General features: G+C 40.5%; 1 protein-coding gene across 1 annotated transcript; it reads left to right on the top strand.

The window, feature by feature from the left end:
- Nucleotides 1-211: 211 nt before the first annotated feature.
- ssuh2rs1 (ssu-2 homolog, related sequence 1) lies at nt 212-26,527 on the top strand. Its single transcript, XM_046365067.1, has 13 exons — nt 212-562; nt 770-831; nt 10,859-10,963; nt 11,141-11,216; nt 15,234-15,363; nt 15,822-15,882; nt 16,001-16,122; nt 19,416-19,478; nt 24,674-24,756; nt 24,929-25,021; nt 25,186-25,291; nt 25,412-25,519; nt 25,705-26,527. Exons 1-13 carry the CDS (start codon nt 540-542, stop codon nt 25,843-25,845), a joined length of 1,173 nt encoding a protein of 390 aa, XP_046221023.1. The 5' UTR covers nt 212-539; the 3' UTR covers nt 25,846-26,527.
- Nucleotides 26,528-26,534: the final 7 nt, after the last annotated feature.

Below are 26,534 nucleotides of genomic sequence, written 5' to 3'. Positions count from 1 at the left end.
TTGTGTAGGCACTAGGCTGAATAGCTGTTCTTATGTATGTCAAATTGAGGACATCTCCCTCAAAATTACTCATTGTAATTGTAAATTGTTTCCCATAAACGCTCTCCCTGTGTAAGGCACGCATCATCACTGTCACGGGTTGCTGGTTTCTCAAGAAGCTGATCCAAAATCCGCTTCCAGCACCCAAACAATTGTCATTATCATTGTTAGCAAGAAACCTAAACTGATCCAAGATCAGTGTCCCAAATACCACGGAACTTCCTCAACACGAAACGAAACGACGAGATAGGTCATAGTTTAGCCTAAATCGAAATTGTGTAAAGTTATTGTTAAGGGGATATTGTGTTTTTGGTGTTTCATCAGATTTGTTTAAAAGAGGAAGAGTTGCGAGTCATTGAACCACAGACGAAGGGGATTTTTGTGGATGTGTGTAATGATTTACGATAATCTTACATAAATCACATGCAAGGGTGGGAACCTAAAGGGAACCAACTCTCACTTGCATTATTTCTTTGAATGTTGTGAAAGTTTAGTTGGAAATGGAGAGCACCCCGATTTTAAGGTGAGAACGTCATTTGTGTACAGTTCATGTATGTATGATTGGTTTTAGGCCTAGCATATATATACAATACCTTTTCAATATATGAGAGCTAATACAGTCCTCTGTGATGATACAATCAAATGCACATCTTGATAGAACGTGTAGTCTGTAGCAATTTAAATCTCACATTGCTCTTCTACTTTAACTTTACCTGTTATATATTCATAGCGGCTATGGGTCTTATGGCACCGCCAATCCTGGATATGCACCAATAGCAGAAGGAAGTCCAGGTAATCTCGTGATTCCATCTCATCGTCTATGTATTATGTTGAATTATTAGCCTATCTACTAGTTGTATTTGCACCTGATGAATAATAGCCTCTGTCGTGTGAATTCCCACATCATTGAACATTATACAACGTTATAAAGTATTTGTTTGTAGACCTGATGCTGTAATGATTCAATTTCAAAATGCCATCTGAAGTGCTCTCTGCTGCTGTGCATGATGACGTCGTGTAATTTCAATTCAAAACAAGTTTGATTTATTCGTGGGGGGCTTTGCTCGTCGATTATTCTCTGACGGAAGTTCCTAGGGTGCTATGTCTAGAATCGGATGGCATTAGAGTTCAAGGTACACACTTTGTTTTGACCAATAGTCGAACTCTAACCTTAATTGCAGAGCTGTTTTCTGGCACTCAGGTCGTTTAGCAACTGTCATGAAAGTGCAATTGTGTGATTTTTACAGTAGGTATGAGGTCCTTTGCGGCGTATGCTTCTTTTTTTTTATTTTTTTACACCAAACCCACCACTGGTGTGTGTGGCCAAAAAGCTCTATTTTCATGTCATTGGGCCATAGTACCGGCTGGAGTTTTCTAAATAGCATTGGTACTCGGATTGGAACCGGTGCTATGGTCAGATGAGAGGAAAGTAGAGCTCTTTGGCCACGCGCATCAGCGATGAGTCTGGTGTTTAGAAACGGAGGCATATGCAGAAAATGACCACATACCTACTGTAAAATATGGTGGTGGATCTTTGATTTTATGGGGTTATTTTGCTTCCACCTGTCCTGGGGAACTTTAAGGTCAACGGCTTAATGAACTTTACCACATACCAGGACATTTTTAGCCAAAAACCTGGTTGTCTCTTCCAGGAGACTGAAACTTGGCTGGAAGACAATAACCTCAAGCTACATACAAATCCACAAATATAGGGTAAATTGACCACAAAAATAAACATTTTGCAATGGCCATCTCAGTCATGTATCATGGCGCCGGAGAAGATGGCTGACGTTTTACATGCTCCTAACTAACTGTTTTTTTTTTGTTGCATTGTTTGTAACTTCTTTTTTTAAACTTATTCTGTACATAATGTTGCTGCTACTGTCTCTTATGACCGAAAAGAACATCAGAACAGCGATTACTCACCATGAACTGGCAGAAGCTTTTTTCCCCTTTAATAAGCCCGATGTGAAGGACATACTATTTCCCCAAATCCCGCCATGTGTGTGAAAAGAGGACAGAGGTCGTGCTGCCTTGTGCGAATTAGTAGGCGATCGAATAAACCCCCACTGCCTTACGTTCTACTAGCTAAAATGAAATCATTGGAAAATAAAATCAACAACCTACGAGGAAAATTAAACTACCAACGGGACATTAAAAACTAATATCTTATGCTTCACGGAGTCATGGCTGAACGACGACTTTATCAACATACAGCTGGCTGGTTATACACTGTATCGGCAGGATAGAACAGAGTCGTTTGGTAAGACAAGGGGTGGCAGACTATGTATATTTGTAAACAACAGCTGGTGCACAATATCTAAGGAAGCTTATCATGAGATACTCTATCCACCTTGAGAGTTTATCTGTATTTTTCGTAGCGGTCTACATACCATCACATACCAATGCTGGCTCTAAGACCACACTCAATGAGCTGTATTCCACCATAAGCAAACAGGAAAAAGCTCATCCAGAGGCAGCGCTCCTAGTGGCTGGGGACTTTAATGCAGGGAAACTTAAATCTGTTTTACCAAATTTCTATCCGCATGTTAAATGTGCAACCAGAGGGAAAAACTCTAGACCACCTTTACTCCACACACAGAGACGTGTACAAAGCTCTCCCTCGCCCTCCATTTGGCAAATCTGACCATAATTCTATTCTCCTGATTCCTGCTTACAAGCTAAAATGAAAGCAGGAAGCACCAGTGACTGTCAATAAAAAAAGTGGTCAGATGAAGCAGATGCTAAGCTACAGGACTGTTTTGCGAGCACATAATGGAATATGTTCCGGGATTCTTCCGATAGCACCACAGTAGTCACTGGCTTCATCAATAAGTCCATCGATGACGTCACCCCCACAGTGACTGTACGTACCCCAACAAGAAGCCATTGATTATAGGCAACATCAGCACTGAGGTAAAGGCTAGAGCTGCCACTTTGAAGGAGTGGGACTCTAACCTCGGAGGTTTATAAGAAATCCCACTATGCCCTCTGACGAACCATCAAATAGGCAAAGCGCCAATACAGGACTAAGATCGAATCGTACTACACCGGCTCCGACGCTCGTCTTATGTGGCAGGGCTTGCAAACCTATACCGACAACAAGGGGAAGTACAGCCGAGAGCTGCCCAGTGACACGAGCATACCAGACAAGCTAAACTACTTCTCTGCTCACTTCGAAGCAAATAACATTGAAACATGCATGAGAGCACCAGCTATTCCGGACGACTGTGTGATCACGCTCTCCGCAGCTGATGTGAGTAAGACCTTTAAACAGGTCAATATTCACAAGGCAGCTGGGCCAAATGGATTACTAGGATGTGTACTGCAAGCATGCACTAACCAACTGGCAAGTGTCTTCACTGACTTTTTCAACCTCTCCCTGTCCGAGTCTGTAATACAAACATGTTTTAAGCAGACCACCATAGGTCCCTGTGCCCAAGAACACTAAGGTAACCTGCCTAAATGACTACCGACCCGTGGCACTCACGTCTGTAGCCATGAAGTGCTTTGAAAGGCTGGTCATGGCTCACATCAACACCATTATCCCAGAAACCTTAGACTCACTCCAATTTACATACTGCCCTAACAGATCATGCAATCTCTATTGCACTCCACACTGCCCTTTCCCACCTGGACAAAAGGAACACCTATGTGAGAATGTTATTCATTGACGACATTGTTCGCTCATGACTGCACGGCCAGGCATGACTCCAACACCATCATAAAATCTGCTGATGACACAACAGTGGTAGGGCTGATCACCGACAACGGCCGTGTGGTGCCAGGACAACAATCTCTCCCTCAATGTGATCAAGACAAAGTAGATGATTGTGGACTACAGGAAAAGGAGGACCATGCATCCACCCATTCTCATCGACGGGGCTGTAGTGGAGCAGGTTGAGTGCTTCAATTCCCTTGTGTCCACATCACCAATGAAATATCATGATCCAAACAAAGACATTCGTGAACGTAACTGCAATGATGAGATAGATGTTCTTCTTCTTTGTTTTTAGGTCTTGTTATCTAAATGCCATACTGTGTTTAATTGTGTTCGATCTTGCCTATCCATCTTGTCTCAAGTGGAGCACAATGGGAAAAAGTCCCAGACTTTGTGTGTTATCCTGAATGATTTTACAAATTTTCAAAGACTCCAGCCACGCTAGCCATAGACTGTTCTCTCTGCTACCAAACAGCAAGCGATACCAGAGCGCCAAATCTAGGTCCAAGAGGCTTCTAAACAGCTTCTTCCCCCAAGAAATAAGACCCCTGAACATCTTATCAAATGGCTTCCCAGACTATTTGCATTTCCACCCCCTCTTTTACACCGCTGCTACTCTATTATCTATGCATAGTCACTTTAATAACTCTACCTACATGTACATATCACCTCAACTAACCAGTGCCCCCACACATTGACTCTGTACCGGTACCCCCTGTATATAGTCTCGCTATTGTTATTTTACTGCTGCGCTTTAATTCCTTTTATTTCTTATTTGTATTTTTTAAACTGCATTGTTGGTTAGGGGCTTGTAAGTAAGCATTTCACTACACCTGTTGTATTCGGCGTATGTGACTAATAAGATTTGATTGAGTCTCTGGTCTGAGTTTGGGTCGCTTGAATTCCACAGTCTGGTTCCCTTTTTTAGGACAATGTGAACACAAAGCTACCCAGGTTAGCGTGTCATTATTCCCGCACCACACACTAGACTACTGCAACACTGTTTCTCCTGCCATAACTGCTCACGTTGGTGTCACAAAAGAGATAAGATGATGATGTGCAGGTTTGTGGGAGAGAACCGTGCGCTGTTTTTGGATATTTATTAGCGATTCTCAAGGATGCACATAAATGCCAAAATATGTGTGGAGTTTTATACTGACATGATGCTCAGATTATTTGTTCGTAATATGTTATCTATAGGCTAAGAGAGCTTCATAGCTCTTTATTCGATTGTTGGGTTTGAATAGTGTGAGAAGAAAACATTTGATGATAATCATGACACACTCTTAAAGGGCTGTAGCCTACATTGTGTGTACAATTTCAATTATTTAATACAGCATATTTTAATCTGCAGTTATTATTTAGCTATTTATTCTGTTACTATTAACAAATATTATTGGTATCTTCTGATTACAATTATTATCCCTAATTTAAAAAAATCTAAATGCTATCTATTAGCTTACAAAATGTAAGTAGGTATATCTAGCTGTCCGATAGCACGTTCAGATGGAATGGCTTGTCCTGCACTTTGTAAAAACCCAGAGTGCATTACGTGAATGTTGGAAAAAGATATTAGTCCTTTTTAAACACCGCAATGTGAATGCAAAGAGGACTCAGACCACAATATGTGAAGTGGCAAAATAATTGTCTTTATTCAAAGGCAAGGGCAGTGTCAATACAAAGATAACAGTTATTTAGCAATTTCTTTACCCCGGAGTTCACTTTAAAGAGGTCTGAGATCGGTTATTTTAAAGAGGACTATATGTGAAAACACCCATCTCTCCCAACGTGTTCTCCAATCTCATAAAACATTTTAGAAAAAGGCTCAGTGTCGTTATCGTTGCAAGCGGAAAGTGCTGGTGTATTGAAAACGGGTGTTAAACAAAGTCTCTTTCGCTGACTAATTGTGTTAATATAAAATAATGTGATATCTCACTATTTGAATGATTTATTTATCTTTATCAAGGGTGCCAAATATTTTGGAGGTGACTATATTAAATATGTACAATATTGGAAAGTATTTCCAGTGTTAGATTTCAAAACCATCTGGATAATAAGCTATAGAAAAGTAGATATGTATGTGAATTAGTAACCGAGGCAGTAACATAAAAATATATATATTTCCAAGGGGAGGGGGAAAAAAGTGTACATTTGATAAGAAAGGTCAAGGAACTCACAACACTTGTCTGTAGATCTGTAGCCCATACGGATAAAGTTTAAAGCTATTGAAATTTAGACCCATCACAGGAAATATTTATGTAAAATCAGTTAAATAAATATTACTAAGGACAGGGGGAGGTCAAAGACTAAAACTCAGTGTTTTAGATGTAAACTACTGGTCAAAAGTTTTAGAACACCTACTCATTCAGGAGTTTTTCTGTATTTTACTATTTTCTAAATTGTAGAATAATAGTGAAGACATCAAAACTATGAAATAATACATGGAATCATGTAGTAACAAAAAAAAAGTGATAAACAAATCAAAATATATTTTATGTTTGAGATTCTTCAAAGTAGCCACGTTTGCCTTGATGACAGCATTGCACAATCTTGGCATTCTCTCAACCAGCTTCATGAGGTAGTCACCTGGAATGCATTTTAATTAACAGGTGTGCCTTGTTAAAAGTTCATTTGTGGAATTTCTTTCCTTCTTTATGTGTTTGAGCCAGTCAGTTGTGTTGTGACAAGGTAGGGGGGTATACAGAAGATAGCCCTATTTGGTAAAAGACCAAATTCATATTATGGCAAGAACAGCTCAAATAAGCAAAGAGAAACGACCGTCATCATTATTTTAAGGCATGAAGGTCAGTCAATGCGGAAAATGTCAAAAACTTTTAAAGTTTCTTCAAGTGCAGTTGCAAAAACCATCAAGCGATATGATGAAACTAGCTCTCATGAGGACCGCCACGGGAATGGAAGACCCAGAATTACCTCTGCTACAGAGGATAAGTTCATTTGAGTTACCAGCCTCAGAAATTGCAGCCCAAATACATGCTTCACAGAGTTAAAGTAACAGACACATCTCAAAATCAACTTTTCAGAATAGGCTGTGTGCATCAGCGCTTCATGGTCGAATTGCTGCAAAGAAACCAAGAGCTATTTTACCAAGGAGAGTGATGGAGTCAGATGACCTGGGAGCCACAATCCACCGACCTCAACCAAATTGAGATGTTTGGGATGAGTCGGACTGCAGAGTGAAGGAAAAGCAGCCAACGTGCTCAGCATATGTGGGAACTACTTCAAGACTGTTGGAAAAGCATTCCAGGTGAAGCTGGTTTACAGAATGACAAGCGTGTGCAAAGCTGTCATCAAGGCAAAGGGTGGCTATTTGAATAATCTAAAATTGTATTTTTTTAACACTTATTTTTTTGGTTACTACATAATTCCATATGTGTTATTTCAAAGTTTAGATGTCTTCACTATTATTCTACAATGTAGAAAATAGTAAAAATAAAGAAAACCTTGAATGAGTTGGTGTTATAAACGTTTGACTGGTAGTTTATATGCCATTTGAAGTAAAAGCTATTGAAAAATGTAATAGCTGTAAAGTGAGAAATATTTGTAGAAAATCAAAGGGGAGGAATTTTGAAAACATTTTCCATCGCACTTGAAACCCATCATACTTGTCTGTAGCTCACGGACAGTGAAATATTATATTCATTTATAATCTGGGAACTTCAAAATGTGAATTCTAATCTGTGTATCATGAATTGGAGACATCAGTGTCTTTGCTACAACTACTAGGCAAGTCAGTTAAGAACAAATTCTTATTTTCAATGACGGCCTAGGTCAGGGGCAGAACGACAGATTTTGTACCTTGTCAGCTCGGGGATTTGAACTTGCAACCTTTCGGTTACTAGTCCAATGCTCTAACCACTAGGCTACCCTGCCGCCCCAGCTCTATTGGTCATTCAAGTAGGCTACAGTAGGTTGCATATGAGTGAGAAATATTTTTTCTTTATTTAACCTTTATTTAACTAGGCAAGTCATTATTTACAATGACGGCCTACTTCGGCCAAACCCAGACAATGCTGGGCCAATTGTGCGCTGCCCTATGGGACATTGACCTATTATTATTTTTTTGGCTCATTTTTATTTTTTTACATATAATTCATAAGTAATAAACAAGATACTTTTTAAAATAAATGTTGTGGGAAAATACTAAATTGGTTTAAGATGTAGTTCATAAAAATACAAATAAATAATCTATAAACACCAGGATCGGCTGATTGTTCTTTTAACATAATGCTCAATGAGGTTAAGTAGAATCTTAGAGTGTCAGCTAAAGACTTTGTTTGTAAAATAGCATCTGGATGTTTCACAGTGCTACTGGCAAAATATTATTTGGACAGATTAAACTGAAGTTGAGTTGCTTGGAGGGAACACAACACTCTGTGTGGAGAAAAAATGCACAGCACACCAACATCAAAACCTCTACCTCTAGTATGGTGGTGGGAGCTTCATGGTTTGGGGTTGCATTGCTGCCTCAGGGCCTGGACAGCTTACAATCATTGATGGAAAAATGAATTCCCAAGTTTATAAATACATTTTGCAGGAGAATGTAAGGCTATCTGTCCACCAATTGAAGCTCAACAACCCAGGACAACAACCCAAAACACAGAAGTAAATAAACAACAGAATGGGGTCAACAGAAGAAAATAGTCCTTCTGGAGTGGCCCAGTCACAGTCCTGACCTTCTGGAGTGGCCCAGTCACAGTCCTGACCTTCTGGAGTGGCCCAGTCACAGTCCTGACCTTCTGGAGTGGCCCAGTCACAGTCCTGACCTTCTGGAGTGTCACAGTCCTGACCTTCTGGAGTGGCCCAGTCACAGTCCTGACCTTCTGGAGTGGCCCAGTCACAGTCCTGACCTTCTGGAGTGGCCCAGTCACAGTCCTGACCTTCTGGAGTGGCCCAGTCACAGTCCTGATCTCAACCTGATTGAGATACTGTGGCATGACATCAAGAGAGCAGTTCACACCAGACATCCCAAGAATATTGCTGAACTGAAACAGTTTTGTAAATAGGAATGGTTCAAAATTCCTCCTGACCATTGTGCAGGTCTGATCAGCAACTACAGAAAACGTTTGGTTGAGATTATTGCTGCCAAAGGAGGGTCAATCAGTTATTAATTCCAAGGGTTCACATACTTTTTCAACCCTGCACTGTGAATGTTTACACGGTGTGTTCAATAAAGACATGAAAACATAATTGTTTGTGTATTAGTTTTAGCAGACTGTTTGTCTATTGTTGTGATTTTAGATGAAGATCAGATCAAATTGTATGACCAATTCATGCAGAAGTACAGGTAATTCCAAAGGTTTCACATACTTTTTTTGCCATTGTATGTAGGCTACCTTATCATCTGTGTCTGAGTGTCACCTAGGAAACAGGTAACAATGTTGTGATGTTCTAAATGTTATTTTGTAGCAACCAATACGTTTGTATGAGGTCGACAACAACTAGGTCATTTCCCCACCTTTATGCTCTGTCAATGCGGATCAGGGGTCAATTTGATGTTTAGTTCAATAGTCTGGCATGGGGCCACACCAGTAGATATTTTAAGTGAGGTTTCATCATTATTTTAAGCAGTGCTTGACTTGGTCTGGAGCTGTCTGGAACGCTTCTAATTTTTGGAGAATTGAGTGCCAGCTCCTCTATTAAAAACAAAGTAGCCTATAGCTATACACACCGAGGCAAACAAAACTTGATTAAGGCAGGATCTTCATTGAACAGAAATGGAGAGTGGGCATTCATTTCCTGATTCCGATTTGTTCATGTTTATTTGCCTTTAGTCTATCGATATGTGAGTGACAGTAGACTTGTCGAGATTGGGCAGATTGAAAATATCTCAATTTGAATGGCATGGTGCGCTGTTTCAAATTGTCAAACGAGGGAGGTCATGGAAATTAGTTTAATGATTGTTTTTTATGTAGTTAATAAAAGCACACTTCTAAATATGATCAATCAATTATAAAACTGCATATAAGCAGTTATCGGGATGGCCCTTCATTGCATGTCCCGAGTATGCTGCGTGTACGCCTTTGCCGGAGAAGAGTGCGACATTTCAGCAGCAGGTATAAAATAATGACTGACAAACTAGATCGCCAACTCAAAACATAACTTGTAGCAGTTATCTCGCTGGGTAGCTATAGCTAACTAAGCATTCATTTTGTCGTTGCCTTTCCACCGGCACTGTAGAGCCTAACTAAATCTGCACCGTTGGAAAGCTGGCATTCCCCTCTATTAATTAAACGGTAGCCATGTAATTACGACAACGTAAAAATAGAATTTAAGAATAGCCTAATGACAATTAGCTTCCTGTGCATAGATCTCCCCTGAAACATTCATATTTGAGCCTTAAATGTAAACATGTCTAGTTGGATACCTTTCTTTGAAGTAGCCTAATTTATCCATTTTGGTCCCTGATTTATTGAATGAGGGAATACTTTTATAAAGACTGAAGTACTTGGTTGTAATGTTGAAAAAGCCATGTCTGCACACCCAGGAGCTCTCCAGATGGAGGGTTGGCAACATGTGACTTACAATGCAGCTTTGTGTGGGGGGCTAAGTGCCTTGATCAAGGGCACAACGGCAGGTGGTAGGTCTACATGGGATCAGACACAGCAGTTTCCCAGTGTCAATAATGCTTACTTTTTCACATAGGCTATAATAGTAATGAACATTTGGTTGAAAGTCATGGGAAAGGTGTATAAACCATTAACAGTGAATAATCATAATAGCATAATGTCATTTGTGAATTTCGGTGAACAAAGTCTAATCGACTGTCCAAGTCAAGCACTGATTTTTAAGAGATTTAAGCTGGTTCATATGACCAGTTATATGTAAGTGTCTCTTCACCAGGGCAGCGGGACAATTCGAATTAAAGGCAGTCAATTCAGGAAGTGAACTCTAAATAAATCTAAATGAGAAAAAAACAGCATCTTTTCAATAACTTCTCGGTAAGCTTTAAAAAAATAAAATAATAATAATTCAAATTTTTAATTGAAATCACTTCCTGAATCAACTGCCTTCAATTCAAATGGACCCCAGACCTGCTCTTCACTCCTGAATCTGAACTGGTTTGTCTTTTTTTCTCAGCAATGTTTGCCCCGCCTGTGTGCGACTTCCACGGCCCTAGCGCTCCTCCAGCCAGTATGTTTGACACCGTACCAGGATATGAAGGGACGGTGGCCGGGGGTGAAGGTATGTGACCTGAGATCCATGGTCCTATGTTTCCAGTGATCTTTAGTTTTATTAGCAAACAAGTCACGTACCACACCAGCGCTGTTCCTTATGGTTGGAAATTCCATATAGAGTAATAACTCCCTAATAACAAACATGTTGAAAGCCCTTCTCATTATGTTTGACTGTTTACTGTAGGTGGATACCTGCCCCCTCCTATGCCATCTTACCCAGCCCCTCAGCCCCAGCCTGGTCCCGCACAATCAAACTGGAAGTAGGTGTAAAATACAATTGCCAGAATTTTGTCTCGTCATATACATTTTTCTGCATAGCTGTCCTTGCAAACTACATAGGACACACACATACATACATACATACATACATACATACATACATACATACATACATACATACATACATACATACATACATACATACATACATACATACATACATACATACATACATACATACATACATACATACATACATACATACATACATACATACATACATACATACATACATACATACATACATACATACACTTAGGTTGGAGTCATTGACTTGTTTTTCAACCACTCCACACATTTCTTATTAATAAACTATAGTTTGGCAAGTCGGTTAGGACATCTACTTTGTGCATGACACAAGTATTTTTTCCAACAATTGTTTATAGACAGATTATTTCACTTATAATTCACTGTATCACAATTCCAGTGGGTCAGAAGATTACATACACTAAGATGACTGTGCCTTTAAAATTCCAGAAAATTATGTCATGGCTACCTCAAGGCCTACCTTCAAACTCAGTGCTTCTTTGCTTAACATCATGGGAAAATCTAAAGAAATCAGCCAAGACCTCAGAAAAACATTTGTAGACCTCCACAAGTCTGGTTCATCCTTGGGAGCAATTTCCAAATGCCTGAAGGTACCATGTTCATCTGTACAAACAATAGTACGCATGTATAAACACCATGGGACCACGCAGCAGTCATACCGCTCAGGAAATAGACGCGCTCTGTCTCCTAGAAATGAACGTACTTGTGCGAAAAGTGTAAATCAATCCCAGAACAACAGCAAAGAACCTTGTGAAGATGCTGGAGGAAACGGGTACAAAAGTATTTATATCAACAGTAAAACAAGTCCTATATCGACATAACCTGAAAGGCCGACTCGGCAAGGAAAAAGAGACTGCTCCAAAACCGCCCTAAAAAAGCCAGACAACGGTTTGCAACTGCAAAAGGGAACAAAGATTGTACTTTTTGGAGAAATGTCTTCTGGTCTGATGAAACAACAATAGAACTGTTTGGCCATAATGACCATTGTTATGTTTGGAGGACAAAAGGGGAGGCTTGCAAGCCTAAGAACACCATCCCAACCGTGAAGCATGGGGGTGGCAGCATCATGTTGTGGGGGTGTTTTGCTGCAGGAGGGACTGGTGCACTTCACAAAATAGATGGCATCATGGAACATTATGTGGATATATTGAAGCAACATCTCAAGATATCAGTCAGGAAGTTAAAGCTTGGTCACAAATGGGTCTTTCAAATGAACAATGACTCCAAGCATACTTCCAAAGTTGTGGCAAATTGGCTTAAGGACAACAAAGTCAAGGTATTGGAGTGGACATCACAAAGCCTTGACCTCAATCTTATCGAAAACTGAAAAAGCATGTGCAAGCAAGGAGGCCTACAAACCTGACTCAGTTACACCAACTCTGTGAGGAGGAATGGGCCAAAATTCACCCATTGTGGGAAGCTTGTGGAAGGCTACCTAAACATTTGACCCACAATTTAAAGGCAATGCTACTAAATACTAATTGAGTGTATGTAAACTTCAGGAATTGTGAAAAATTTGGTATTTGTCTAAGGTGTATGTCATCTTCTGACTTCAACTGTACATACACTGATATTCCTTTATGCTCTTCGCATACAGTGCATTCGGAAAGGTTTCAGACCCCTTGCCCTTTTCAACATTTTGTTACGTTAGACTTATTCTAAAATTGATTAAAATATATATTTCCATTGTCAATCTACACACAATACCTCATAATGACAAAGCAAAAACTGTTTTTTAGAAAATTTAGCAAATTCAGATTCAACAATGAAAAATACAGACCCTTTACACAGTGCTTTATTGAAGTCCTCTTGGGTATGACGCTACAAGCTTGGCACACCTGTATTTGGGGAGTTTCTCTCATTCTTCTCTGCAGATCCTCTCAAGCTCTGTCAGGTTGGATGGGGAGTGTCGCTGCACAGCTATTTTCAGTTCCCTCTAGAGATGCTTGATCGGGTTCAAGTCCGGGCTCTGGCTGGGCCACTCAAGGACATTCAGAGTCTTGTCCCGAAGCCACTCCCTTTTTATCTTGGCTGTGTGCTTAGGTTCGTTGTCCCGTTTTAAAGTGAACCTTCACCCAGTCGGAGATCCTGAGCACTCTGGAGCAGGTTTTCATCAAGGATCTCTCTGTAATTGCTCCGTTCATCTTTGCCTCGATCATGACAAGTCTCCCAGCCCTGCCACTGAAAAACTTCCTCACAGCATGATGCTGCCACCACCATGCTTCACCGTAGGGATGGTGCCAGGGTTCCTCCATTTACATTTACATTTAAGTCATTTAGCAGACGCTCTTATCCAGAGCGACTTACAAATTGGTGCATTCACCTTATGACATCCAGTGGAACAGTAGATGCACCAGACGTGACGTTTGGCATTCAGGCCAAAGAGTTCAATCTTGGTTTCATCAGACCAGAGAATCTTGTTTCTCATGATCTGAGAGTCATTAGGTGCCTTTCGGCAAACTACAAGTGGGATTTTATGTGCCTTTTACTGAGGAGTGGCTTCCGTCAGGCCGCTATATAAAAAAGGCCTGCTTGGCGGAGTGTTGCAGAGATGGTTGTCCTTCTGGAAATGTATCCCATTTCCACAGAGGAACTCTAGAGCTCTGTCAGAGTGATCATGGGTTCTTGGGTCACCTCCCCGACCAAGGCCCTTCTCCCCCGATTGCTCAGTTTGACTCTAGGAAGAGTCTTGGTGGTTCCAAACTTCTTCCATTTAAGTTTGATGGAGGCCACTGTGTTCTTGGGGACTTTCAATGCTGCAGAAATGTTTTGGTACCCTTCCCCAGATCTGTACCTCGACACAATCCTGTCTCGGCGCTCTACGGACAATTCCTTCTACCTCATAGCTTGGTTTTTGCGCTGACATGCACTGTCAACTGTGAGACCTTATATAGACAGGTGTGTGCCTTTCCAAATCATGTCCAATCAATTCAATTTACCATAGGTGGACTCCAAAACAGTTGTAGAAACATCTCAAGGATGCTCAATGGAAACATGATGCATCTAAGCTCAATTTCGAGTCTCATAGCAAAATGGTCTGAATACTTATGTAAATAAGTTCTATATGTTCCATTTTTAATACATTAGCAAAATTGTTATTAAAAAAACAGTTTTTGCATTGTCGTTATGGGGTATTGTGTGTAGATAGATAAAAAAATGTAATCACTTTTAGAATAAGGCTAACAAAATGTGAGAAAGTCAAGGTCTGAATACTTTCTGAATGCACTGTATGCTGCTGCTGCTTCTCTCTGTTCATATTCTATGCATTGTCACTTTACCACTCGACTAACCCGTACTAACCTTTACCTCGACTAACCCGTACCCCTGAACATTGACTCGGTACCGGTACCCATTGTATAGAGATTCATAATTGTTATTTCATTGTGTTTTTATTTTTCCTTTAGTTTATTTTGCACATTTTTCTTTTTTTAAAGTCTGCATTGTTGGTTAAGGGCTCGTAAGTATGCATTTCACGGTAATGTCTACACCTGTTGTATTTGGCATGTGACAAATAATGATTGATCTGATCAGCAATGATTCTTATCGGAGTTGGCCCTTGTATTTTATGTTTGCACTGTCTCTGCACACTCACAGGACAAAACACACACATTTATACTGACTCTACACACATGCACACACACTAACATACAATCATCATTTACGCTGCTGATACTCTGTTTATCATATGTCTTAATGTCTAGTAACCTGACCACTATACATATCTACCTCTATGACTCCAGTATCCCTGCACATTGTAATATGGTATTGGAACTGACCCTGTTTATAGCTTATTACTTTCTTGAACTTCAAACTTGAAAACAGGTTTATCTTAAGTGATGCTGTACTTACTTAACTAGACTACCCGTGATGACAGTTGAACTGAGACTCAATGTGTACACTTTCAATTGTGTAGTTGTCTGACAAATCTGTGGTTGTTTTATCCTCCACAGTATCCCATCTATCACTGAAGACACTGCCCGGGAGGCCTTTAGCCAGTATGCCTCCAGTAAGTGCTGTTACAGTTCAGCACCAGTTAAGGATGGCGTGATAACCAACATGGAGGCATACAATACATACAGGGTAAGATTAATGTTTTTACTCTGCCCTTTCTGAAAATTGAAGGGTCTTACTGTTAGGCTTAGGTTTTCTGTTTTTTTTCTTCTCCTGCGCTTCAACTTCCTGTTATGATCACACTTTTTTCAGATCTTTACAGAATTGATGACCTGAGTGAGGGGACAAATGAAAACTATTATTCTGTAAATATTTGATCTTGAGTGTTAATGTTGAATATTGACAGCTGTTTAGTTTGGGGTCGAAACTGACTACCTGTGGCCATCTATAATTGCACCCCATGCTCCCCTTTTAAAAGGAGTCCCTTTATTTTGATAAAAGAGTGACAGGCCCAAACCAGAGAATGTGAAAAATATACACTAGATGGCACTAAAGTTTCAAATATAATGTATGTATCACCAACAGTGAAGGAAGGAATCACTCAACTCTTTGTAATATAATATTCCTTCTTTTTTTTGCATTCTCAGTATCGCCTGGAAACCTTTAATGAGTCAAGAACCACTGAATGGAGTCAGCAGCCATACAATGGTAACTAATATTGGTGATTCAAATGACCCTATTTATTTGTGTTATTTAAATGTTCAGTTCCACTGTAGAATCTGCATTTATTTATATCTTATTTTTTGTATTATTTTCTTTGGTTTAGGTCAGCCAGTGGATGCCTATACCCAATCACCCCCTGGGCCCTGGGACATCCCTGCCAAATCCCCCACCTTTTTTCAGGATGACAAACAGGTCATCAAAGTTCCCAACACCTCATCTGTCAAGGTATCTATTTCTCTGTTGATTAAAGCATGACAGAAAATATACAGAAAAAATATATGTACAGTACCAATCAAAAGTCTGGACACACCTACTCATTCAAGGGTTTTTCTTTATTGTTGACTATTTTCTACATTGTAGAATAATAGTGAAGACATAAACTATGAAATAACACATGGAATCATGTCGTAATCAAAAAATGATGAAACAAATCAAAATGTATTTCATAGTTTAGATTCTTCAAAGTAGCCACCCTTTGCCTTGATGACACCTTTGCACAATCTTGGCATTCTCTCAACCAGCTTTTCTAACAGTCTTGAAGGAGTTCCCACATATGCTAAACACTTGTTGGGTGCTTTTCCTTCAGTCTGCAGTTCAACTCCTCTCAAACCATCTCAATTGGGTTGAGGGTGGGTGATTGTGGAGGCCAGGTTATCTGATGTGGCACTAAATCACTTTTCTTCTTGGTCAAATAGTCCTTGCACAGCCTGGAGGTGTGTTTTGGGTCATTGTCCTGTTGAAAAGAAAAATACAGTCCCGCGAAGCACAAACCAGATGGGATGGCGTATCGATGCAGAATGCTGTGGTAGCCATGGTGGTTAAATGTGCCTTGAATTCTAAATAAATCACTGACAGTGTCACCAGAAAAGCACTGTCACATCTCCTTCTCCATTCTCCACGGTGGGAACTACACATGCGGAGATCGTCTGTTTACCTACTCTCCGTCTCACAAAGACATGGCGGTTGGGAACCAGAAATCTCAAATTTGGACTCATCAGACCAAAGGACAGATTTCCACCGGTCTAATGTCCATTGCTCGTGTTTCTTGGCCCAAGCATGTCTCTTTTTATTTGTATCCTTTAGTAGTGGTTTCTTTACAGCAATTCGATCATGAGGGCCTGATTTCACGCAGTCTCCTCTGAACAGTTGATGTTAAGATGTCTGTTACTTGAACTCTTATTTGGGCTGCAATCTGAGGTGCTGTTAACTCTAATGAACTGGTCCTCTGCAGCAGAGACAAATCTGGGTCTTTCTTTCCTGTGGTGTCGTCATGACAGCCAGTTTCATCATAGTGCTTGAAGGTTTTTGTGACTGTACTTGAAGAAATTCTTGAAATTTTCCGCATTGACTGACCTTCATATCTTAAAGGACTGTTGATCTTTTTGCTTAGTTGAGCTGTTCTTGCCATAATATGGACTTGGTCTTTTACCAAATAGGTCTATTTTCTGTACCTCTACCTTGTCACAACACAATTGATTGGCTCAAACACATTAAGAAGGAAAGGAATTCCACAAATGAACTTGAAATGCATTCCAGGTGACTACCTCATGAAGCTGTTTGAGAGAATGCCAAGAGTGTGCAAAGCTGTCAAGGCAAAGCGTGGCTACTTTGAAGAATCTCAAATATAAAATATATTTTGATTTGTTTAGCACTTTTTTGGTTACTACATGATTCCATATTTCATTGTTTTGATGTCTTCAGAATTATTCTACATTGTAGAAAATTGTAAAAAAAAAAAAAACCTTGAATGAGTAGGTGTCCAAACGTTGGACTGGTCCTGCATATAAAGTTGAAGTAGGACGTTTACATACACATTAGCCAAATACATTTAAACATTTTAATCCTAGTAAAAATTCCCTGTCTTAGGTCAGTTAGAATCACCACTTTATTTTAAGAATGTGAAATGTCAGAAAAATATTAGAGAGAATGATTTATTTCAGGTTTTATTTCTTTCATCACATTCCCAGTGGGTCAGAAGTTTACATACACTCAATTAGTATTTGGTAGCATTGCCTTTAAATTGTTTAACTTGGGTCAAACATTTTGAGTAGCCTTCCACAAGCTTCCCACAATAATTTGGGTGAATTTTGGCCCAGTCCTCCTGAGAGAGCTGGTGTAACTGAGTCAGGTTTGTTGGCCTCCTTGCACGCACCCGCTTTTTCAGTTCTGCCCACACATTTTCTATGGGATTGAGGTCAGGGCTTTGTGATGGCCACTCCAATACCTTGACTTTGTTGGAAGTATGCTTGGGGTCATTGTCCATTTGGAAGACCCATTTGTGACCAAGCTTTAACTTCCTGACTGATGTCTTGAGATGTTGCTTCAATATATCCACATCATTTTCCATGATGCCATCTATTTTGTGAAGTGCACCAGTCCCTCCTGCAGCAAAGCACCCCCACAACATGATGCTGCCACCCCCGTGCTTCTTGGTTGGGATGGTGTTCTTCGTCTTGCAAGCCTCCCCCTTTTTCCTCTAAACATAACATTATTATGGCCAAACAGTTCTATTTTTGTTTCATCAGACCAGAGGACATTTCTCCAAAAAGTACGATCTTTGTCCCCATTTGCAGTTGCAAACCGTTGTCTGGCTTTTTTTATGGCGGTTTTGGAGCATTGGCTTCTTCCTTGCTGGGCAGCCTTTCAGGTTATGTCGATAAAGAACTCATTTCACTGTGGGTATAGATACTTTTGTACCTGTTTCCTCCATTATCTTCACAAGGTCCTTTGCTGTTGTTCTGGGATTGAGTTGCACATTTTGCACCGAAATACGTTCATCTCTAGGACACAGAACGCGTCTCCTTCCTGAGCGGTATGACAGCTGCGTGGTCCCATGGTGTTTATACTTGCGTACTATTGTTTATACAGATGAACATGGTACTTTCAGGCATTTGGAAATTGCTCCCAAGGAAGAACCAGACTTGTGGAGATCTACAAAAAAACATTCTGATGTCTTGGCTGATTTCTTTAGCTTTTCCCATGATGTCAAGCAAAGAGGCACTGAGTTTGAAGGTACGCCTTGAAATACATCCACAAGTACACCTCCAATTGACTCAAATGATGTCAATTAGCCTATCAGAAGCTTCTAAAGCCATGACATAATTTTCTGGAATTTTCCAAGCTGTTTAAAGGCACAGTCAACTTAGTGTATGTAAACGTTGACCCACTGGAATTGTGATACAGTGAAATAATCTGTCTGTAAACAATTGTTGGCAAAATTACTTGTGTCATGCACAAAGTAGATGTTCTAACCAACTTGCCAAAACTATAGTTTGTTAACAAGAAATGTGTGGAGTAGTTGATAAAAAGAGTTTTAACGACTCCACCCTAAGTGTATGTAAACTTCTGACTTCAACTGTATGAAGTTATCTGATGCCTGTCGTCCGCATTGGAAATACACAGTATTTTCCTAACACATCGTACCATTTTAATTTATTTTGTATAACCTGTTCTGAATAAAATATTAATGTCTGAAATGATTAAATATGCCTTTTTATAAACTGTAATTTCATCAATAGAACTGTCATACCTGTTTGGGGATGGGAAGAACTCCCTGCAAAGAATGTGCCGGAGCTGGTAATGTAAGTGTCAATATTAAGTTAAATAAAAAGTATAATATAATAATAATATATGCCATTTAGCAGACGCTTTTATCCAAAGCGACTTACAGTCATGTGTGCATACATTCTACGTATGGGTGGTCCCGGGGATCGAACCCACTACCCTGGCGTTACAAGCGCCATGCTCTACCAACTGAGCTACACAGGACAGCACAAGTATGAGCTGGCGCACGCACACACACCTCACCAATAAATCCACTATAATTGAGAATTGCAATAAGCATTTTTCTACGTCTGGCCGTGCTTTCCACCTGGCTACCCCTACCCCTACCCCGGTCTACAGCTCTGCACTCCCCACAGCAACTCACTCAAGCCTTCCCGATTTCTCCTTCACCCAAATCCAGATAGCTGATGTTCTAAAAGAGCTGCAAAATCTGGACCCCTACAAATCAGCCGGGCTAGACAATCTGGACCCTCTCTCTCTAAAATGACCTGCCGAAATTGTTGCAACCCCTATCACTAGCCTGTTCAACCTGTCTTTCGTATCGTCTGAGATTCCCAAAGATTGGGAAGCTGCCGCGGGAGACACTAGACCCTAACTGCTACAGACCTATATCTAATCTTCCCTGCCTTTCTAAGGTCTTCGAAAGCCAAGTTAACAAACAAATTACCGATCATTTTGAATCCCACCATACCTTCTCTGCTATTTAATCTGGTTTCAGAGCTGGTCATGGGTGCACCTCAGCCACGCTCAAGGTCCTAAATGATATCATAACTGCCATGGATAAAAGACATTACTGTGCAGCCGTATTCATCGACCTGGCCAAGGCTTTCGACTCTGTCAATCACCATATTCTTATTGGCAGACTCAACAGCCTTAGTTTCTCAAATGATTGCCTCGCCTGGTTTACCAACTACTTCTCTGATCGAGTTCAGTGTGTCAAATCGGAGGGCCTGTTGTCCGGACCTCTGGCAGTCTATGGGGGTGCCACAGGGTTCAATCTCGGGCCAACTCTCTTCTCTGTATACATCAATGATGTCGCTCTTGCTGCTTGTGATTTTCTGATCCACCTACACGCAGACGACACCATTCTGTATAGTTTATTTTATTTTTACAGGGACAGTGCACATTAATCAACGTTTCAGTAAAAGTGCCGGTTTTAGCCAGCCGGCTAATTTTCAACCGCAGTCCCTGGGCAGGTTATTAAAAACAATTACAATATAGACAATAGCACCATAGACATAGCAACATAGGACAAGCAAGACATAGCATACAGACAGAGCAACATAGGACAAGCAAGACGTAGCATACAAACAGAGCAACATAGAACAAAAAGCAGCAAGACAAAATTCATAAAAGCAACAAAGTGTTTCCACACCTCACAAGCTACAGACAACAGACAACATGGAAAGCGGCAACACACAGCTAGGGACCATGTTCACAAATCTGATTGACCTTTAGCCATGTCTTCAAGCATTTTGTGAAAGTGTGATATATACTTCTGGTCTTTCTTTGGACACTGTGTTAACTAACCTCCAGACGAGCTTCAATGCCATACAACTCTCCTTCCGTGGCTTCCAACTGCTCTTAAATGCAAGAAATACTAAATGCATGCTCTTCAACCGATCACTGCCCACACCTGCCCGCTCGTCTAGCATCACTACTCTGGACGGCTCTGACTTAGAATATGTGGATAACTTCAAATACCTTGGTGTCTGGTTCGACTGTAAACTCTCCTTCCAGACTCTCCATCTCTAATCCAAAATTAAATCTATAATCGGCTTCCTATTTCGCAACAAAGCATCCTTCACTCATACTGCCAAACATACCCTCGTAAAACTGAACATCCTACCGATCCTCGACTTTGGCGACGTCATTTAGAAAATAGCCTCCAACACTCTACTCAACAAATTGGATGCAGTCTATCACAGTGCCATCTGTTTTATCACCAAAGCCCCATATACTACCCACCACTGCGACCTGTACGCTCTCGTTGGCTGGCCCTCGCTTCACTCTTGTCGCCAAACCCACTGGCTCCAGCTCATCTACAAGTCTCTGCTAGGTAAAGATCCACCTTATCTCAGCTCACTGGTCACCATAGCAGCACCCACTCGTAGCACACGCTCCAGCAGGTATATCTCACTGGTCACCATAGCAGCACCCACTCGTAGCACACGCTCCAGCAGGTATATCTCACTGGTCACCATAGCAGCACCCACTCGTAGCACACGCTCCAGCAGGTATATCTCACTGGTCACGCTCCAAAGCCAATTCTTCGTCTGGCCACCTTTCCGTCCAGTTGTCTACTGCCAATGACTGTAACGAACTGCAAAAATCACTGACGCTGGAGACTCATATCTCCCTCACTAGCTTTACGCACCAGCTGTCCGCACAGCTCACAGATCACTGCACCTGTACATAGCCAATCTGTAAACCGCCCATCCAACTACCTCATCCCCATACTGTATTTATTTATTTATCTTGCTCCTTTGCACCCCAGTATCTCTACTTGCACATTCATCTTCTGCACATCTACCATTCCAGTGTTTAATTGCTATATTGTAATTACTTTTGCCACCATGGCCTATTTATTGCCTTAACTCCCTTATCTTACCTCATTTGCACTCACTGTATATAGACTTTTTTTTCTTCTACTGTATTATTGACTGTATGTTTCTTTATTCCATGTGTAACTTTGTGTTGTTGTATATGTCAAACTGCTATGCTTTATCTTGGCCAGGTCACAGTTGCAAATTAGAACTTGTTCTCAACTAGCCTACCTGGTTAAATAAAGGTGAAATAAAAACAAATGTTGGTGAAGGTGCTTCCTAACGGCGAGTAAACTATAGGCTATAAAAAATGAAAATAAAGGGAGTCCCACACTCTATATACAAACTCCTAGTAATTTAATGGTTAAACCACCAACGATTCGGCATCACTGTGCATTCTTCAGGTTGATATCATGAATGCTTGAACCAGGTTATGTAGACAAACATTGCAATTAGTGCAACCAATGACCAATAGTGAGGGATGTCATACACTAGATGACCAAAAGTATATGGATAGTGGACACCTGCTCGTTGAACATCTCATTACAAAATCATGGGCAATAATATGAGGTTGGTCCCGCCTTTGCTGCTCTAACATCCTCAACTCTTCTGGGAAGAATTTCTACTAGATGTTGGGACTTTCTTCCATTCAGCCACAATTAGTGAAGTCGGGAACTTATGTTGGGTTGTTTATGCCTTGCTCGCAGTCGGCATTCCAATTCGATGGGGTTGAGATCAGGGCTCTGTGTAGGCCAATTGTGTACGGGGGCATTTTCATGCTGAAACAGGAAAGGGCCTTACTGAAACTGTTGCCACAAAGCCATATAGTGTAACTGTTCAAATAATAGTGAAACATAACTAGATATTGTACATAGTATTATCATCAGTATACATTCTTTTAATTTCATATACATATTTCATTGTTTTCATTTCATCTTTCTTACATGTAATCTTTTGGTTCAACTGTAATGCACAATTAGTATTATCAACAAAGGGAACATCTTGGGTTTCACGCTGATAAACTGTAGAAAGAATATGTTAATTTAGAAGAATTGTTCATTAAAAATGGGACTAATTCATAAAAATGGGCCTGAGGTCAAAGTCAATTGTGTTTTTAGAGAGGAGATTCAGTAGGCCTCACTCTCCTTTTGTCTTGCATGAGAACACCCCTAACAAGGATTTTTCGGCCTGGGTGTCTGAAAATATATATTTTTGTAGTGCTGTTAAACGGCATATGAGCCACATTTGTAGGTCCCAAGAGTGTCTAAGTGGGCTCGGGGCAGGTCAGATCTCACTAGGCTGTCCCCAATATTGCTGCCATGCTTGTACCAGTGGGGGTTCATTGAATAGGTGTGCAATTCTTTTGTCTGATTGCAGAATATGCCAATGCTTTTTCAGGTTTTCTTTTATCTAAACACTTGGTGATACTTAGACCAAAAGACTGTTGCGTTTTGTTTTTCTTCTTTGGTTTTGTTTTTAGAAATTCCTCTCTTGGTTTTTGGGATATTGTCATCATTGCATCAAGAGTTTTGACCTTGTAGCCTCTCATTTCGAATTTGTCTGTCATTTTCTTAGTATTGTTGCCAACATTTGACTGTTGAGGGGCCTCCCGAGTGGCGCAGTGGTCTACGCAGTGCCACTAGAGATTCTGGGCTCGAGTCCAGGCTCTGTCATAGCCAGCCGCGACCGGGAGACCCATGGGGCTGTGCACAATTGGCCCAGCACAATAAGCATCATCATTATTTTTTATAGTACTTCTATGGAAGAGAGATATAGATGTATTTTTTGTGCTCTGGGAAGGATTCATTCTAAATTAATTCCAAACATGGGTAAATGAGATTACTGAATATCTCAATTGCACCCTGCAGACTGATAAGAGAAAAATAAACTATCTGGAACATCAAAGAGAATGATGCATTACATACAAAGCCCACAGACCGCAACACCCTGCTACGCGTGGAGAGTATGCATCCCCTTCCCATGAAGAATGGTTTACCATATAGCCAGTTGTGCAGGATTAAAACACATCTTTGGCCAACAGTCAGATTATTATTTTATATTTTGTCCCTATTTCGTGGTATCCTCATTTTTAGTTACAGTCTTGTCTCCCGTACAATGCCCGCTTAACCCAGAAGCCAGCCGCACCAATGTGTCGGGGGAAACACTGAACACCTGGCAACTGTGTCAGCATGCACTGCGCCCGGCCCGCCACAGGAGTCGCTAGTGCGCGATGGGACAAGTACATCCCTGCCAGCCAAACCCTCCCCTAACCCGGACGACGCTGGGTCAATTGTGCGCCGCCCCATGGGTCTTCCGGTTGCGGCCGGCTGCAACAGAGCCTGGACTCTAACCAGGATCTCTAGTGGACTCTTTATTTTTATTTTTTTATAGCCGACAATATTAAGTTACGATAGTTCACAGTTGCATTGTAGCCTTGGTAACAATGTAAAAAAAAGAGAAGAGAATTCAATATTTTGACTACTGAATTACCTGCACCTTCACATTAACTAAACTACTAGTTACTTTCAGTTTGAATGAATGTGATTCTCTCTTTGTTCATTCTAACTGTCACAAACAATAGCCTAAATAATTCATCTGTGGTGTTGTCACTTGGTGCTCTATAAAGTGTACGCTGTGTTATTTCCTTGTTTTATCACCGCTTCCAGAAAATCTGCTGGGTGTGCAATGGAGCTGGTAACCGTAGTAGTGGTGATCGATGCCATCATTGCCAAGGGAGGGGAAGGGTCAAGTAAGTATGTTATGCACTCTATTTATCAGCTTTTAAAACACAGGTCATTTAAAATCAAATATGGGGAAAATAAATTGTGTTTAGCTATAGTACAGTGTTTGTATTTCAGTCATTTCCCTATGGCCGCTCAGGGACTTGGGTGGTGTGGTTGACCTGTTGTCTATCTCATCAGTTGCAGCCATTGTCATGGTCAAGGGTCAAGGGAGTGTGAGACCTGTAAAGGCAAACGACAGCTTTTGGTCTTCATCAATCTTAAGGTTATATGGTGAGTGAGTGCTGGTGTTAGCTCAGCATTTTTCAACTGAATAACAGTATGTGTCATACATTAGATCCAGTAGATATCTGCTTCCTTTGTATGATTAACTAGAATATTTGTTTATTGCTTATCTTCAACTTAATTTCCTCTAATTCTGTATCCACACTTACTAGGACTAATAATCTTGACGACTACATTGTGGAACAGTCGAGTGGTTTGCATGTGGTCAACCTGAGCAAGGTGTCCGGGCAGGAAATGTTTAGGGACGCTCAGTACATGGTAAAAACAAAAGTCATATTTTTATGGGAATATGACATCAGTCTGCATGAAATTAAGATATTTGGTGATGTATGTGAGACAATGGGTTTTTCCTATCAGTTTTTATCCTCTGTCGTGTAGGTTTACCCAGTGATGGGGTTCCCAGACTCTAATGTGGTGTGTGCTGCAGAGCGTTTAGTGAGGGAGCACCAAGCCAGGTTCTCTCAGACCTCACGCATTCTACAACAGGTACAGACATTTTTTCCCACACCTCATGATTCAAATAACAACTCCTTCTTTACATGAAGTATCTTATTATGCTGGAAGATTGTTTGTGTTTGTGCATGTGCTTGTTCTAAGTTGAAAAGGTTTGTCATGGTATTTGGCTTATTTTAATAACAGAATCCTCTCTCGCACTCGCTCTCCCTTTGCAGCGCCAGACCATTGAGTTGATTCCTGTCACCAAGGTGACTTACAAATGGAAGGGAGACTCACACATTTACTTTGTCTATGGAAATGAGTTCAAAGTCAGCGCTGATAACTACCCAGCTACCTGTTGCTGCACAGTAATGTAACCCAGATTTGCTTCAGAGGAAGACATTGCTTTGATTATATTGAATATGACTCTGTGTTCTAAAGAATGTGATTATAAAGGAGTTTCTGGTTGGCAGACTGTCAATCAGGCAATTTGCTATGTCATTAAAAAAATGCATGAATTTTGGAATATTTGTATTTTCTACTTGCAAAAAACCCACCCTTTTTGTGAAATAGACATAGATGTAATACAATTTCCACAGGAGTCATTGGGGACCACACAGGCCCTAGGATGAACCTACTGGGCACACACTGGTTGAATCAATGTTGTTTCCACATATTTTCAATGAAATTGAACCAACGTGGAATAAACGTCTGTGCAATAAGTGAAAATGGAAGAGTGGCTGTAATGTATAATGTACTGAAACCTATGCATTGCGCTATGCGATAGTTCTGTCATTTGTGAACATGTCTGCTAATTTGTACTCTTTTTCATTAATGTATACAACAAATATCCGTGTGATTGATGTTCAATGGAAGGCTGGATATCATTCCCATTGTATGTTATACTATTTTCTTCTAGATATATTACCTTACAAAACAGAAATATGAACATTGATACAATTTAATGAAATAACCACATTTGGGAATAACCGGACATATCTTGAGAGTGTTTTCTAATCCATTAATATTTGTTGTATAAATAAAGGATTTCATATTGTGTTTTGTG

Source organism: Oncorhynchus gorbuscha, linkage group LG10 (assembly GCF_021184085.1).
Source record: "Oncorhynchus gorbuscha isolate QuinsamMale2020 ecotype Even-year linkage group LG10, OgorEven_v1.0, whole genome shotgun sequence".
NCBI classification, from domain to species: Eukaryota; Metazoa; Chordata; class Actinopteri; order Salmoniformes; family Salmonidae; genus Oncorhynchus; species Oncorhynchus gorbuscha.
The sequence above is the reverse complement of the archived record's forward strand: the minus strand, read 5'-3'. Positions and strand labels throughout refer to the sequence as shown.

Bases quoted from the DNA above. Each gene is read 5' to 3' on its own strand.
- ssuh2rs1 (XM_046365067.1), top strand. From the start codon at position 540: ATGGAGAGCACCCCGATTTTAAG. The intron at 563-769 runs GTGAGAACGTCA...ATATATTCATAG, and splicing joins GAGAGCACCCCGATTTTAAG to CGGCTATGGGTCTTATGGCA. The intron at 25,292-25,411 runs GTAAAAACAAAA...TCTGTCGTGTAG, and splicing joins TTAGGGACGCTCAGTACATG to GTTTACCCAGTGATGGGGTT.